General features: G+C 44.5%; 1 protein-coding gene across 1 annotated transcript; it reads right to left on the reverse strand.

Moving 5' to 3' along the window:
* Positions 1-5,273: 5,273 nt before the first annotated feature.
* C1S (complement C1s) lies at positions 5,274-14,447 on the reverse strand. The gene is made up of 12 exons (XM_006173007.3): positions 14,270-14,447; positions 13,295-13,431; positions 12,861-13,068; positions 12,487-12,664; positions 11,261-11,386; positions 10,619-10,818; positions 10,274-10,427; positions 9,782-9,897; positions 9,295-9,373; positions 8,637-8,765; positions 7,878-7,952; positions 5,274-6,514 (listed from the first exon to the last, which is right to left on the reverse strand). The coding sequence occupies exons 2-12, from the start codon at positions 13,315-13,317 to the stop codon at positions 5,715-5,717; spliced, it is 2,088 nt and encodes a 695-aa protein (XP_006173069.1). The 5' UTR covers positions 13,318-13,431; positions 14,270-14,447; the 3' UTR covers positions 5,274-5,714.
* Between the last annotated feature and the right edge of the window lie 3,198 nt (positions 14,448-17,645).

Raw genomic sequence — 17,645 nt, forward strand, 5'->3', positions numbered from 1 at the left:
TCCTGAGAGACTGACTCCTGTGATTGCCCTAGCTTTCTGCCATGAGTTTCCAACCTGAGGGGCTGGAAGGAGAAACCCAGGTAGGGCTCAGTGGACAGAACTAAGTATCAGAGGAGGCAGCCACACAGAGAGACCTCCAGAAGATCCCTTCAAGTATTCACCGGCATGCGAGGAAATTACTGAAGGATGGAGAAAAAAGCCAGTATGAGATGATTCGAGGGAATGGTACCCAGTGATCACCAGGTTCTGGGAACAGTGCCTGATCCCACCAGTCAGACTAGAAAACCTCAGAAATTCCTTGGGGCATCGGGTAGGGTGTGCAGAAGGCCTTGCCTCAGGAGGAGGGAACAATGAGCCCTAGATTAAATGCTGCTCTGGTCCCAGCTAACAAATGTTCAAAAGCAAGACCCAAAAGGATCAAACTGTTTCCAAGTAACTTAATCGAATCCCAGAACAAAGCTCAAAAATATTTATAGAACTACAAAAATATCCAGCACCCAACAAGATAAAATTCACAGTCTGGCAACCAATCAAAGAATATGAGACAGACAAAGAAGCAGGGAAATACGATTCATAATGAGGAGAAAAATCCACCAAAACCAAGCTGACACTGACATAGATGAAAGAATTAGCAGACTGGGACATTAAAACAATGGTTATAACTGTATCTTGGATGTTCAAAATTTACCTATATGTCTATTCCATACCCAAGGAGAGATGCTGAATAAGCTGTTTGATGTATAAACTTGGAATTGAGGGAAGTGCTCTGAGATAATAGTGTAAATTTTGGAGTCATCGGTAGGTATATGGGTAGGTGTTTAAAGCCACAGCTTGAATGAGGCCACCAAGTGAGTGAAGTTGGAAAGAGGAGAGAAAAAGACCAAAGACTATACCCTGAGACACGCCAGAATTAAACGTCTGGGAGATACTCCTGGGCGTATATTCCGAGGAAAGTCTAATTCCAAAAGACACATGGACCCCAGTGTTCGGAGCAGCACTATTTATAATAGCCAAGACATGGAAGCAACCTAAATGTCCATCAACAGATGACTGAATAAAGAAGTTGTGGTGTATATATATATATATAATGGAATACCACTCGATCATAAAAATAAAATGAAATAATGCCACTTGCAGCAACGTGGATAGACCCAGAGATTATCATACTAAGTGAAGTAAGCCAAAAAGAGAAAGAAAAATACCATATGATATCACTTATATGTGGAATCTAAAAAATGGCACAAATGATCGTATTTACAAAATAGAAACAAACTCACAGGCATAGAAAACAAACTTTGGTTACCAGGGGAAAAGATGTGGGGAGGGATAAATTGGGAGTTTGGGATCTGTAAATGCTACTATACATAAAATAGGTAAACAAGGTCCTATTGTACAGCACAGGGAACTATATTCAACATCTTGTAGTAAACTATAATGAAAAAGAATATATATATATACGTATTGTAACTGAGTCACTATGCTGTACACCAGAGACTAACACAACATTGTAAATTGACTGTATTTCAATTTTAAAAAGGATATCAGAAAAAAAAATGTTAAAATAAAATAAACAAAAGTCCAAGAGAATAGGAAAACTCAGCAAAGGAGACTCAGAAATAGTGGCTGTTGCGGAATAAATGCCTGTGTCCCCTCAAAATTCGTATGTTGAAGCAAAATGATGGTATTCGGAGGAGGGGCCTTTGGGAAGTAATGAATTTAGATTAGATCATCAGGGTAAGACCCTCATAATGTGATTAGCACCCTTGTAAGAAGAGGAAGATCGCTCTCCAAGCAAATGTTCCAAGGAAAAGCCATGTGATCACGTGGTGAGGCACTGTCTGCAGGCCAGGAAGAGGGACTTCACCAAGAACTCAACCCACTGGCACCTTGACCTTGGACTTCCCAGCTGCCCGGTGTCCACAGTGTCTATTGCTGAAGCCTCCCTGTCTGTGGTATTTCCTGACGGCAGCCTGAGTTGACTTAAAACAGTGACCACTGAAGTAGGAGGAAAACCTAGAGTCCAGAATTTCAGAAGCCAAGGAAAAAAATACATCAAGGCAAAGGAGCGATCAGTTTGATCAACTTGGCAAAGGTCACTTGTAGGTCAAGAGGAAGACAGAGGATCGATCCTGGGATGAAGCAATGTCAAAGTCAGCAGTGACGCAGACAAGCACAGTTTGGTGGAACGAGGAGGGCAAAAGGCAGACTGCTTTCCAAAATCTCTATCAGGGTATCTCTGTCCAGTGTCTTGGGTTCAGCTCTCCCCACTCTCATTACCTCTGCTTGGTTCCATGAAAAGACCAGATTCTCTCCTTTGGGGCCTATTTGGGACACTGGCCTCCAGTGACCCCCAGGATTTTCTTTTATCCTGAGTTTGCTCTCCACAGTCTTCTCAGGCACTTTTTTTGCTTTTGTCTCCAGCTTCTGTGAATTTTTATTCTAACCATCCTCTTTTTTTCCTATTAGAAACCTTAGGTTCTTCTTGCTTTCTGTCCAAGAGAGATCAAGAAACATTTTCATTTTACCCATGAATAGATGGATACCCAGAACAACCTGAGCTTACTGTGCCAAAAATATTCCACAGTCATTCCCAAGCAGTGAAGACAAAGAAATAATTTGCTTCCACAAGAAACATAAAGGGAGACAGAGATTGCAAACAGCCTATTTGGAGGTCAGACATAACACAGTGGTTAAAGTTAGAACTAACACCTTACCAGCAATTGTTGGTATTCTTTGTCATCTGTATTCCCTTGTAGTACAAGAGGTTTTTCAAACAGAACCTGCACCCCCAGGAAGCAAGGCTATTAGGGGACTTTCTTTAAGTTTATGCTTTTCCCAAAGGGAAAAGGTTCCTATTGCCACAGTCTCATTGTCCCCCATCCTTTATCTAGTTTGTCCCCTTCTCTGGCTGAAGGGTGGGCTCACTCAAAATCCAATTTCCTTGACCTCTTAGAACAACTGAGAAAGCCTGGATGTTTCAAAAGTGTCTTTTTTAACTTGGAAGAGAAAATGTAAAGGTAAAGAATGTGACCCTAGAGGAGTAGCATGAGGGAGATCTTTGTGGAGATGGAGCGGTTCTGTATCTTAATTACAGTGGTGGATGCATGAATCTCCACTAGTGAGGGAATGACACAAAACCATACAAGCACATTGTACCAATGTAAGTTTCCTGGTTTTGATATTGTTCTATAATTACGTAGGCTGTAACCATTACAGGAAACTGACTATACTTCAGGGAAAAGAAAGAAAGAAAGAAAGGAAAGAAAGAAAGAAAGAAAGAAAGAAAGAAAGAAAGAAGAAAGAAAGAAAGAAAGAAAGAAAGAAAGAAAGAAAGAAAGAAAGAAAGAAAGAAAGAAAGAAAGAAAGAAAGAAAGAAAGAAAGAAAGAAAGAAAGAAAGAAGAAAGAAAGAAAGAAAGAAAGAAAGAAAGAAAAGAAAAGAAAAGAAAAGAAAAGAAAAGAAAAGAAAAGAAAAGAAAGAAAGAAAAGAAAGAAGAGAAGTCAAATGCTAGCAAGGATTTGGGGAAAAGGGAACTCTTGCACATTGTTTTTGAGAATGTAAACTGATACGGTCACTATTAAAACAGCATGCAATTTTCTCAAGAAATTAAAAATAGGATTACCACATGACCCAGCAATCCACTTCTGGGTGTTTATTCAAAAGAAATGAAACCATTATCTCAAAGAGATATCTCTACCTTTGTACTCATCGCAGCATTATTCACAATAGCTGAAGTATGGAAACAAACTAAGTGTCCCTCAGCAGATGAATGGATCAAGAAAATACAGTGTGTGTGTGTGTGTGTGTGTGTGTGTGTGTGTGTGTGTGTGTGTATACACACAATATATAATAATATTCAACCTTAAAAAAGAAAAAAAGTCTGTCATTTGCAACAACATGGGTGAATCTGGAGGGTGTTATTTTAAGGGAAATAAGCCAGGCAGAGAAAGGCAAGCCTCAGCCCGTCTGCAAGGGCAGAACCCAGACAGACTGGAGATTCTCCCTGGCAGGGATAGACTTCATTTTTCTGTTGTTTGTCAGGTTCCAGGTTAATTTTTATTATTATTACTCCAATTATTTAAAAGAAGGAAAATTTCTACATCACAAGCATGTTTCTTAATCTTAGTATTTTTTCCCTTTCTTTTTTTCTCTGGAGGAATTCCCCTTCTCCTGCCCAAAACACTGTAGTCCAAGGTACACTGTCATTTCCACCGCACATGTAACAGCAGGTAGGTGGGGGAAGGTAGTTGGCAGGTATGCAGTTAAGGAATAATGTGAATGGCTTTATGCTGCTTAGTTGACTTAACACAATCCTTCCAGAGGTTTCCTATTGTAATGCCCCTTTGATTCTTCAGACCCTTTGATTAGAGTTCTGGTTACTTCATGTGTTAACCTTTAGTCTAGGGTTAGCTGTTGAATTTAGCCCTTTAGGTCAGTGGAAGATCAAAGTCCTTTCTTGATGGTCACAGACACACCCCTTTTGGCTTCTGATAAAAACTGCTCTCCTGAAAGCCACATGTCATATCAAACAGACCAGAGTTCACCTGAACTCTTAATCTCAGGCCATGGCTTTCGTAAGACACCCTGTTAGGGCAATGGCCACCCTGAGATAACTCTCCAGTCCTCAGTTGAAAAAAATACTAATTTCTATTGTCCGGTCCTTTTTCATCATGAATCATTTTGTGGAGAGGAGTTGTTCATTTGTTTTTCTGTTCCCTTAGGGAAAAAACAGAAGGGAGACTTCGGGTCTATTCTTACCAGGATGAGCTGTAACATCTCAGTGCAGAGTTCAGTCCAAAGAAGACATTATCGCTTGACTGACATATTGACAAACGCCACCAGGAAAGCAGATGAGAGCTTGCTGAATTTCTTTTTTTTTTTTTTTTCAATTAAGTCATAATATTGCATTATACAAACCCACACGAAAGGAAAACTAACTTTCAGGAGATATATTGTTCATACTTCAAACTTTGACACTTAAACATCTTTAAACAGCCAATTCTGACTGTTGTATGTGGACTTCTGAGTGCGGTTCATGTATGTTTGATGAGTTTCAAAGGCAGAATATGGTACCCTGTGTTGATGACATTCATGTTAACCCACCATATTCAGTAAATCTCAGTTGGAAGGGAAGAGAGAAGCTGAATTTCCTGTTTTCACAACAATTAAATATTAGCTGCTAGGGGCCTGAATTTCCATGACACAACAACCCATCACACCCCCTTTCCTGTGGTGCTGAGGTCTTGATGTGGAGTAAGACGAGTTGGCCAGAACTGGGTTATAATCATGCTTTATTACAAGTAGATAGTAGACACTGAGAATGATGACGTAAACGGAACTTTGAACAGGTAAAGGGGAAACAAAAAAATCAAGGGAATGCCCAACAGTGAATTTCAAAGTCAGAACTGGAATGCTAGGCAATCATCAGGAAAGGGAGGACTCCGTGTGGAATAGTGCAAGATAGGCGTGCCCTTCCCAGGTTGTACCACAGAAGGGGTTCAGGGGAGAGGACCCCATGGATTCTGACTACAGTGAATGACCAACACAGTGACATGATTAAACTCAACCTCCAACCAGGTATCTCAGCAATCAAGTTCTACTTAAATCATACTCCGTGCCTTCTCGCAGTCATGATGAAGTAATGGGACTATTGTAAGGAATGGAAATCAACAGGGGGGGTCACAGCCCTTGGAGAGGCTGGTGATGCCTGTATGGCTAGTCCACGCTGGGGGCACTATTTTCCAGCATCGTCTGCTTTATCCAGTCAATGTAGTTCTTCACTCGCGTGTAGATTCCATAGGTCCCACACTGGGTGCCCCAGGACACCAGGCCAGCTACATAGAATTTGGGGCTTGTTTCATTAGGGACCTGTAGAGCAAAGGCCCCGCCACTGTCCCCTTTACAACTATCAACACCCTTCTCTCCTCCAGCACAAATCATGTTATCAGTGAAAATAAAGGAATTTACATCTATTCTGGGATTTACCCCCTTCATCTCCCGGCACTTTTCTAAGGGAGCAACAGGTAACTTTGCCCCTCTGAGCTTAATAACACGATCTTTTCTTTCGGTTCGGCCCCAGCCTGAGATCAGTCCCAGGGTTCCCTCTGAGGGGTTGTATTCTGAGGATCTGCCTGGCAGGCAGATAGGGGAGACAGTGGGTCCCATTTTCACTGGCTCTCTTAGCCGCACCAGCGCAATGTCATTGTCAAAATTCTTCCGTGTTTCCGAGGCATCCAGGACTTTCCAACCCGGATGAATAAACACGCGCTCAGCAGTGAGCATCTGGGCATTGACCAGAACTGAGGTGAGCACTGAGGAGGACCCAACGTACATTATGGGGTCGCGGTTTCCCTCCACGACGTGGGCGGCCGTCAGCACCCAGTACTCATCAATGAGAGCTCCGCCCGCCCACGGGTTCGAGAAGAAGACTTGCCAGGGGAAACTCTCGATGTTTGCAATGAATCCTCCAAATATCTTCTGTTTTACCATCAGGGGCTCAGTGGGGACACCACAGACTAGGAAGAAACAAGAACCAAGTGGGAGGGAGCAGGATAGACTGCCACCCTCCTACCCATCCTCCAACCACTCATACACCTGCTGGGCTTCAGAGTCCCCAGCACAACATGGCCAACCTTGTATCTGGTCAACCACCTCAGTGCCTGACTCATCCTGAACTTACCAAAGGACCAACCATCCCACTTTGTCAATGTCACAAGTGGCCTTGTGGGAGAGACTGGTTAAACTGAGGCAGTGTGTGAATTATTGGACCCAAACGAGCCAGCGCCTTGCACTATGGACGGCTTAGCTCAGGACATGTCACCCCAGGCTCCGCACATGGGGCCAGGGCCCCAGCTGGGAGCCAGTGCTGGGAGAGTCTATCCTTGTACAGGTGGGAGAGAAGGCAAGCATTCTACCTTCGTCTGATGCCTCTTTACTGAACGCCTAATTGCAGCTGAGTCCCTCCTAATAATCCATGGAAGTAGGGCAAACGGAGGGTTCTCTTTTTTCATCTTTCATCTCCTTCCCCATTGACTAGTTCCAGGTTTGATCACTTTGCCATCACCCAAATTTACTAAAACTGAATTTTATTTCAGATACAGTTGGCTTACCTAAATCCCTCACTAGTCCTCCTGAATGGACTATGCTCTGAGTTGAGCATAACAGACAGACTTGGGTTCAAAGCCTACCCATGCCCCTTACTAATTCTGTGAACTTGCACTCAATTCACTCAACTGTAAAATAGGACCAATAATACCTATGCCATAGGGTTGTTGAGAAGGCTTGATGGCATGAGATAATAAATGCAATTAATTAGCTCAGTCCCTAGCTCTCAATAGCACTGTTGTCACACGAGGATCATTATTATGGTGTAATAATATGGTATAATATTAATATCAATAGTATTATTATGGCTTTAAGAGCCTTCTTCTGCTCCATTCTGAACTCTACTCAGCCCTTTATTTCTTTATCCCTCTATATCTTGTTGCCATGCAGACTTTAAACACAATGACTAAGCTATTCAACTAGTCCTGTTTCTGAGTGTCAGTTCCTCACCAATTTGCAGGCGCTGTTTTTAACAATCCTACATCCCCTTACTACACCCACATTGCCAAACCTAACTGATTCAGACTCCGACACCACTGTCACTGGTTGACTTTCCTCTTTCCCATCAGCTGGCCTGACTTAGTGTGGTTGGTGAAGTCCCCAAGGCCCCTGCAGGCCCACTGCCCAGCCTTGTCTCCCCTGCACTGAGCTGGACTCTGGTAGGCCCAGATTGTCAAGTCCTTTCCCAAGAGGATTACACCCACTTTTAGACTGTGAGCCCCACGCACCAGCACCTGTGGCTGTGGTCTCTCCCTAAGTCTGAGCGCTGATTACCTGGAACACATTTTGGCAGCTCTGTCCCCAGCAGCTCATTCACCCAGCTGCCGTTGCCAGCACAGCGATATTCCTCTGGAACAGAACAAGGGACAAGGGACACACTCACCACCACCTCCTCCTGCTTTCCATCCCCCTTTCGCTGAGAGCCTCTGCGCTCTGGGATTTGAGGAGGGAATGGGATCAAACCAACTAGAAAAAGATCTTGAGAACATGCTGCAAACACTGCCTCTGGCCCCCATCCTGCCAAAGAAGAGGGAGGAACCGTCTCCAGAGCAGAAGGAAGAGGGTTACGGCAGAGACTGGGAGAGTGCGTCAAGTGGGAAAATTAACTAAATTAGAAGCGATGAAATGGGACACATTGTGAGCCACCCGCCCTTCATCTGGCACCGCCAAGGCCCCTCCATCAAGAAAGTCAGTCGTCATAGGACAGTGACTTGAAGCTGGGAGCATTACTCCTGTGGGTTCTACATTAAGTAACTGGTCAAAAGCTGGAAAACCACATGAAAATGGACATTGTAGGGGGAGCTCCTGCCACAGTAGTGAAGCCGAGCTAGGTGACCTCCATGATCTGCTATGGATGATCCTTTAGAACCTATCCTGCCCCAGATGAAAACCGTGTCTTCAGACTAAGCCAAGAAGATGAAATCTAGCTCATCACCTTCATTTGTCTCCAAACTCTATCCAACCCAGAAAAATTGTGCTAGTCACTCTCCGACACACTCACTCTTTATCTTTTCTTTAGTCAAAGAAACCTACCACTTCCTTTAATTTCCATGTAGTAATATTTCTCCTCACAAGTGTAGCGAATGACAGAACCGAACAGGGTATCTTCTGGTTCTTCAAATTTACCATTCCGAATGGGTTCGGGAGAGCCACAGTCCACAGCTGCAAAAGGAAGGCAGGAGAGTGATGGTCAGGATGACTGCTTCCTTCCAGGAAGAGTCGCTGGGACAGTTCCATCCTCCAAGCCATGTTCCTCACTCCTTCCCTACCCCCCAAAACCATAAGCACACTAGGGATGAATCTCCCCACACCAGCTTCTATGTGGCCATGCTCTCCAACTGGCATCTCCCAACTCCCAGCGCGCTGAGTCCTGCCATTTCAGATAGCGCCTTGAAAGCTAGAAGGATGAACCTGGTTCTCGGTGGTTGGTGAGGCCTCTCCAGGAATGGACCCATATGGTGCTATTAACTCTACCAATCTCATGGCCCCTTTCTTTGAAAGAAAACTGCTAGTGTGACTGGTCTGGGCTCAGATCGGGGCTGGGACTGCATGACTGACTTCCCTTCTAAAACTGAATCCACTCTCTCACAAGCCTAAGAGGACACCGTGCATTTGAATCTTAATGCACTAATCTTTCAATTTCCTTTGCGAGAAGAGAGAAAAGAGAGCTCCATTTTAAAGAGATACGTACGTTGACACCTCAGTTTGGAATTACTCCACTTTCCATTGCTTTGGCAAGTAGAATAGACAGATGTCGAGCTAGCACTCCCCTGGAGAGGAACAGACATCACCATTAATCCAACAGAGAGATATGGGGAATCAAAATAAAAAATGGAATCAATCTCTGCCCTTGGATCAATGAGGAGTCCTCACCACAAGAAGCTTGGGGACATCTTAGCAGAATGACCCAAAGCACCCAGGAGCTGGGGCTACAAGACAACTTTGCCCCAACATATCAGCACCCCCTTCCCCAGGAACACTGAAGGCAAAAATTAAATGTCAAGCTGTCCAAGCAGCTCCGTGACTCACACAAGAAAGAACTGAAGATCCTGAGAAGTTCTCTTTATGGAAAAGATGTCATACTTTGCTCAAATGAGGACATCCAGTAAATGATTAGACAACCCCAGGATGCTCACCCTAAACTACGGATTAGAGAGAAGCCTCCAACAGTACTTTACCTGTACAATCTCAAACCCATCCAGACAGGTTATCTTCACCACATCTCTGAACACATATTTTGCTTTCTCAGGCTCCCAAAAAGAATTGGCAGTGACTTCCTTAGGACAAGGGATTGCTTGGAGAGAATAGGAAAAAAATTTTACCAAATAGCTGGAGATTCTCTATTATATTTATATCATTCTCACACTGTCTGTAGTTGTTCAGTTGTCCAGTCATCCTCACTCCTGATGCCCAAATTCCAACGTGGAAGTGTCTCAAATAATATGGCATTACCAACTAACCACCCCCAAGCTATCTGCATTCACAAGTCCAGGTGAAGAGTTCCTGCAATTGAGGCATTCCTAGCAACCACTGACAGGTTCAGATCTTGCAGAGGAAGGTATCTCAGTGATTACTGTACCTATCCGTACAGTAATCTATCTGTTTTGATTTTACATTGTGCAGGGAGACTTTGGTACCACCGACCGAACAGCAGAGTCTAGGTTACTCACGATCTCCATGATAACGAAATTTCCAGCCCTTTTTCTGCTCTGTGCTGTCAGTTTGGAAGATGACATTAAGGGTATTACTGTTGGTTTCAATAGTTAGTGGCCCAGGAAATCCATTACCACAGTAAGGACCAAAATGCTGGTTTCCTGCAACAAACTGAAGAGAAACAAAATGATGAAATCAGAAGAGAGAAAGAACTAAAAGAAAAAGGTAAAATGGAGGGGATGAAAGTAAAATGAAATAAGAAGTGGGGGGTAAAGAAAAGAAGAGGCGTAAAGCAAGATAATGTGCCTTCAAGGAGAAACCTCTCTGTGAGTTTGGAGAAAAGTTCATCACCCGTCACGCACAATTAAGCTGTCAGGGCAGTGGCCCTCTGAATCAGCTGGTTCCACGTCAAAGTCTTCTCTCCGCAGAGTTACCACCACTTGGAACCCCTCCTCCAACAGGATCTGATAGTCACACCTTGAGTTCTCCGGGTATGGATTGGGGTAATTGGCACTTGTGATCTCCCCGGTCAGAGTAGTGAATACATCCCCACTGCAATTGACTGAGAAGGAAAAAGACAAAAGGAGAATCAAATACAGGGTCAAGCAAAGGAGTTCCTGCCCTTTTCTATGATTCTTCTCATGATCTGATAGTCCCGACAGAAGCCCACAGGCCGCAGTTATACACTCAATGAGCATTAGTAGAGTACCCAACACCTATTGGGCTTCCATCACATTGCTTATAATAGGGTCTTTTCCTGGTTATGAAGAGCCCCAGATTAACTCGTCACAGGAACCTATCTCTCTTTTCCAATTAATTAACTTGACCCTGTAGGCGTCTCTTCCTCCACTCTTGTGGCTCTCCCTCAGTTTATGGGTAACTAAAGATAGACATCAAGCCAGGGCTGAGGCTAATCAAAATTGGAAGGGTAGACAAACCCCTTACCAAAACCTCAACCATTCCAAATCCCAGGGAACATGTACCCCTTTTGATGCCAAGCTCACCTCCGCAGTTCCTCTTGTCTTCATGGAGGAAGTATTCAGGGGGGCAGGAGCAGAAGTAACCACCAATGTAGTTGTTGCAGAAGTGGCTACAAGGGGCATCTGCAAAGTCTGTGCACTCATTTATATCTACAAAGAGCAGAGGAGGATTGAGGTCAAGGGCAAAGACCTAGAAGGAAAAATGAGGTTAAACCCAAAACTACAAGGGTAAAAAAAGTAGGAAGGGTCTGTTGCTTAAAGACACTCAGTGAATCACATTTCAAGATGGTCTTACGCTGTATTACTCTCCTGAAATATGATTCCAGATTTGCGCCCTACGCATGGCTATAGGGGATTTCTCAACGCCAGAGACCTTTGACCTTTCTCACTAACAGAGCATTTCAGCTCCAGAGACAACACTCTGCAAGCTTAACGTGGTAAATCTTCTGCAGGGAGGAACCATTAGTCCATGCATTACTCTATATGATGTTAGCGTTTCTGTCAAATCTAAACAATACTTTGGCTTTATGAGATGTTCTAACTTCATTTTATCCTGGAGACAGACGTAGATGTACACAGAATTTGAAAGTTTGTTTGCCATACATTAAATGGGTTTGAATACCATACATTCCTTTTGCGAGTCTTGGCAAGTTATTTAACTTTCTTAGTCCCTAACTTTCTTAGTCCTTACTTTCCTTATCTTTAAGTGGCGATAATAACACCTCCTTTGAACGGCTGAGGTGAAGATTAAGTTAATATACGTTATATAAAGTAGATAAATGACAAGGACCTACTGTATAGCACAGGGAGCTATACTCAATTTCTTATAATAACATATAGTGGAAAAGAATCTGAAAGGAAAAATACTTGTATGTATGTCTATGTATAACTGAATCACTTTGCTGTACACCTGAAACTAACACTGTAAATCAATTACACTCAATAAAAAATTTTTTTAAAACAAAAACCAAACAAACAAATTAATATAGGTAAAATTTCTAACACAGTGGCCAGTTCATAGTGGTTCTCGATAAGTTACTATTTATTATCTATTTTCATCTTTATCATCATCATCACCAAGATACAATTATGTGTTTGAATGTCACAAAGGCAATTCATGGAGGGATCCAAGCCAAGCCAACACTTCATAAGAGCTGTAAACAGAATCCTCATTCCCTGCATTGCTCAATGTTTGAACTGCTCATAACCTTGTAGCTGATCAATGAGGCACACAGAAGAGTGAGCCTTACCCACAGCAGTATAGTAGGCAGCAAACCCAGTGAACCGCTCTTCGTTGGAGAAGTCCGACCTAAAGATCACCTGGAGTTTATTGTTCGAGATGTGGAACTCTTCCACCACGGGAGAGTTGGGACTCTTGCTGGTCCTCTGTCCACAGAGTTTCCCTTCTTCAATGCCTCCTGACATTATCTAAGAGAAGAGTCAAAAAGAAGCTAGGAACGGGTAACATTTTGGTAGGGAGCTCAGAGAAAAGGGGGCGGAGAGACTAGACCATTTCCCACCATAGGGCTGCTTGACTCCAGCTCACTGCACGTCTGTGGCACCCCTTCCCACACCGCTCATTCCACCAGCCCCGCCCTGACTTTGTGTGCTGATTGAAGTATACCTGCACCCAGTCGTACGCGCAGTTCTCCGACAGCTCCACGTCCAGATGGGTGAAGTAGAGGTGGATCCCGTACCCTTCAGGAACTTCTATGTCCCAAGACTTGTCTACCTCATTGGGGTATGCCTGAGGATAGTTGGGGGACACGATCTCCCCATACATAGTGGGCTCGGCATAAACCCACGCCAAAAGAGGCAACAGGACAATGCACCTGGGGAAAAAAGGCATATGGAGAGCTGGGCGACCCAGGTGGCAGCAGACTGGCACAGGGAGGATGGAGGGGGAAGGAGAGGGGCAACAGCACACGGAGGGAAACTTGGGTTGGAATAAAGCAAAAAGGCCTAGGTCAACCCAAAACCCAGGCTTCAGAGCCGTTTTCTTGAGAAGGTGAAAGGACTGGAGACCGTGTGCTTCTCTGTAGACTGGTGATCACTTACCACATCTCTGGCGATTTGTCCATCCCTCAGTCCTGGCTCTCGGCACCTCCGGACTTTGGCGCTAAAGGGGTGGCAGGCCTTGCTGTATTTGTCTAACAAACACAGGCACCTGCTTTGGTGGTCAGGGTCAGTGTCACCTTCGTAGGAACAACACGCAGGTTATATGGAGCCATGTCACTAATCATCGCCCTACGACACCCGTCCTCTCACATTCTCCCAGCTTCTAGACTGAAACTAAACCTCATCCTTCTCCCATGGCTTCTTGGGGCCTTTTCCCAGTTTTGCTCCAAAAATACTCAGTGCTTTCTTTGTCTTCTGTTCTCCTTCCTCACCCCAACTCCACCCCAGCCCTGATTCAATCAGTCTCTCTCCTGCCCTCACAGAACAACATCTTCATTTCCACTCCAGGTTCCAGGAGTCTTTCCCCTTCATGAGCATCCATCTAGGACACTCCTCCCTCCTCTTTTGACAATGACCAGCCTTATCACTTCAAACCAGCTCTTTACGGTGTTCATTATTGCATATATTTCTGCTGATGTTCCCAAAGATTGCTGGATGAGCGTCTGTTCCTAGGGAAAGGCAGTGACCTTGGGGGAAGTGGTCTTGGACAGGGTTGGATGGGGAAGGAGAAAAGCTGGATGACAGGAAACATAAAAGGAAAGGAAAACTGTTCCTTCAATTTCCCACCTTAATTTTCTAGGTTTCTTTTTTTTCACTAAGAAGACAAGGCATCTCCCCAGAGTTCCTATAAAAGTCATGCCAAATATGTATCTAACTCTGAAAACAGTGGGAGGTGGTGGGGTGACATGGGAGTGGATGCGGGGCAACCTAAGAGAAACAGGCTGTCTGTAGTCTGCCTTCTCTTGGTTCTGCTCTTCCCAGCCCTCCATCTTTGCCCGAAACCTTCCTACATGAAGTTTTCTGCCTTCCTTTTTCCTCCATCAAAGCTCTGCTCTTCGATTTTAAGGTTTTTACCTTCAGAAGCTGATGGGAGTAAGTGGATCGGTCCCCTCTCTCCTGCCAGTGGGCATGCCAGGCCACCCTGCCTGCCGGCCCCCAGGAAGAGCAGCGCAGGACCTGGGCGCTCCCTCTGCAGGACCCTCTGCCGGCCTCCCTGTCCTGGTTCTGTTCCTCTGATCCTCCACCCCAGAGTGCATGTCTGAAATTCCCTGATCCAAACAAAGAGGGGGCTGGGAGACCAAGCACAGGGAAAGGGGAACTCAACCTTGATCCTGGAGCTCCCTCTGCTTTTGGAACAAGAATTACACACTTCTCTCGGGCCTATGGTTCCTCTGTCCAGGACTACAGGGCACGAACTGGGGACTTTCACCGATTGCCTAATGCTCTTTTTAAGCCAAAGGGTGTGTTAACAGACTTTTCGGGGAAGTCAGGTGACTTGTGGGAAAAGGAGAGGATTAATACTGTAGGGAAAAGCCAAACCCGAGAAGTCCAACCCTCCAACTGTGTATGAATCACGAATTAAGGTAGAATAGTTATCAGAAATGCAGGTCATCCCTGCCTTTAGAGCAGATATAATGGCTGAAGAGTGCATAGCTAGACCCAAGCTGCTGTGTGATGATGCTTTTTCCTCTTCCTAAAATTCCCTCCACATCTCCGAACACTTAAATTCTATCCACTAATCAACCCCCAGTTCAGATGCCATCCAGAGTCCCTTATCTATCACCCTTGGGTCCAGAAATGCTTCAAAATTCAGAATGTCACAGAGTTTAAAAAGACCATGCAGTATACGGACCTCCGCTCAAGGGGCTGGGATGACTCTCCATCATCAAACATTATTTCTGCAGCTAGACATATTGATCTTTGCAGTAAGTAGAATAACTAAAGTTATCATTTAGGTATCATTAGGTATTACATTTATAAATTACTTAGAGTTATAAATTACTTCACATCCATTCAGGTCACGTTTTGTTGACAAAGGAATTTTGGTGTCAAATTTGGAGGGAAAAAAAAAGCAAAACATTTTGTTTCCAGAGGCTTGTAGAAGTCAAAGTTTCAGATAAGGGACCCAGGGACGGTGGGCCTGTGACAATTCCTCCACAGACCCTTCCCTGACCATCCAGCTCTCCTCTGTCTCTCATTGCTTTCCACCCCATCTCAGTGGCCGTATTCCAATAAATCTACAGCTTCATCGAGTGCAGATGCTCCCTTGTTTTACATACCACTAGGAATAAAAAAAAAGCTGCCAACTAAACTATGATACCCTATTAACTATAAGATGCATTCTGATTCCAGAAGTGTTAACGTGTGGAGGAAAACCATGTGCCTAGGAGTCGATGAAGTGCAGTGTTTGTGATCATGTCTTACCTCTGGCTGACTCAGCCTTGGGCCTGGCGTCAGAGGACAGGCCAGTCCTCGCGCCATCAGCAGTGAGACCTTGGGCTCGTCACCTAAATTCTTAGCTTCTTTAAGTATAAAATAGGGATCATATCAGTTCTGTCTACCCTCCATGGCTTTTGGGAAGAGCTAATGAAACAATGAGCGTGAAAGAGCTTTGCAAACTATGGTGCCAAATAAATGCACGCGTTAAAAGGAAGAGAATTGCGAGTCTATAAGCTCTCTGCAGGCGAGTTCTGGGTCGGATCCACCTGGGTCCCGCAGCACCGCTCACGCAGAAGAGGCGCAGGCGCCCGTCTGCCTTCCTGTGGCGTCAGCGCTTGATCCTCTTTAGAGCGCGTTGGGCGGTTCCTCATCGTGAGTCTTGGGAGCAGAGCCCGCCTCCCAGGAGAGAAGATGCTAGTGCAGGAAGTGCGTCTCTCACCAGGCCAGCAGCTCCGGAGCACCTGTGAAGCGTCCACACTCGCCTCTCCAGCTCACCTGGCATTTCTGTGAGCACCCCAGGACACATTTAATAAATTCTTCTTCTGCTAAAATCTACCAGAGCTGGTTTCTGTTTCTTGCAATTGAGAACAATGCTCAGCGAGTGCCTGAGAAATGAAAGACTAAATGACTGCGCCAATGAGTTCAGACCATCTACTAGCTGCTTTGAGCTGTGTCACCGTCGCAAACTTATTTAACCTCTCTGAGCTTCATCATGTGTGAAACGGGAATAGCATCACTGACCTCAGACAGCTATCACTGTCAGGGCCTGTTGTGGTCATGATTAGATGAGATCATAGATGCTAAGCTTTCAGCATCTATCCAGCACTCAGTAACCACTTAATAGATAAACAATAATAACTTCATCTCCAAACACCGACAGTAGCCGTACCAGCAACTTCTTCCACAAAGGCTTCGGACCAAGCTTCAATATACAGGGAGAAACAGAAAGAGCCAAATCTTACCAAATTGCCCAGGGCTTCCTCTCCTTCTCCTTCTGAATTCAACACTCACCAGAAAAATCGGTGACTTTCTCCTACCCACACCTACGTTTTGTCCTCCCTTCTTCAATTTTGCCATCCAAGTGAAATATTTTATTTTGCTCTCTAAACCTCGAGGAGACAACAAATCACACATGTAATGGCATCTCTGGGCCCTGCCTCCTTCCCCAGTTCATCAAGGACTGAAGCCAAGACACTTACAGTGACAGCCTTGATAGAGCAGGTGCCATGTTACCGAATGTGCCCAGTACTGTGAGGATTCATAAAAACGCTGGTCCTTATTGTCACCCACAGGGTGCTCTGCAACACGCTGGTGTAATAATGTGGATATACAAACCAGAAATTAGAACCTTACATGTTAATATTAAGTACAACTAACACACACATACATCAATATGAATAGGGCATTTTATTTTATTTTGCAGGGGGAAGTAATTAGGTTTATTTTTAGGGAAAGTAGTGGGGATTGAACTTAGGACCTCCTGCAAGCTAAGCATGTGCTCTACCACTCAAGCTACGCCTTCTCCCCTCAATACAAATAGGGCATTTTAGAAAAAAATCACTAGTGTTACTCAGAGTCGTAACTCTCATATTCTCAATGTTAGAGTCTCCAAAGGGGCTGGATAATAGCCTCCCTCTTCCCATTCCAAGTTCTAGAGAAACTGAGAAAACAAAAGCACCAGAGGGGAAGATATAGCTCAAGGGTTGAGTGCATGGTTAGCATGCACAAGGTCCTGGGTTCAATCCCCAGGACCTCCTCCAAAAATTAAAACTAATTACCTACCCCTTGCCAAAAAATAAAAATAACAATTTTTAAAAAGCAGTAAATGGAGGCCAAAATCTTCTCTTTAAAACCCATAAAGGCCAAGATAGAGGAAGTAGCCTAGTGTAAAAGCCAAATGGTGGCTAACCAACCCAGAATTAAACAGAATTATCTTTTGAGGCACAGGCAATGGTAGGCCAGGGGAGACCTCCCCAAAGAGAGAACATATGGTCCCTGTAGACATCTCACT

This window comes from Camelus ferus, chromosome 34 (genome assembly GCF_009834535.1).
Source record: "Camelus ferus isolate YT-003-E chromosome 34, BCGSAC_Cfer_1.0, whole genome shotgun sequence".
NCBI lineage: Eukaryota > Metazoa > Chordata > Mammalia > Artiodactyla > Camelidae > Camelus > Camelus ferus.

Coding starts and splice junctions, on each gene's coding strand:
- C1S (XM_006173007.3), bottom strand. CDS start 13,317: ATGGACAAATCGCCAGAGATGTG. Junction 11,387..12,486: donor TGCCTACTATACTGCTGTGG/GTAAGGCTCACT, acceptor TGCTCTTTGTAG/ATATAAATGAGTGCACAGAC. Junction 9,374..9,781: donor ATGGGTTTGAGATTGTACAG/GTAAAGTACTGT, acceptor GTTCCTCTCCAG/GGGAGTGCTAGCTCGACATC.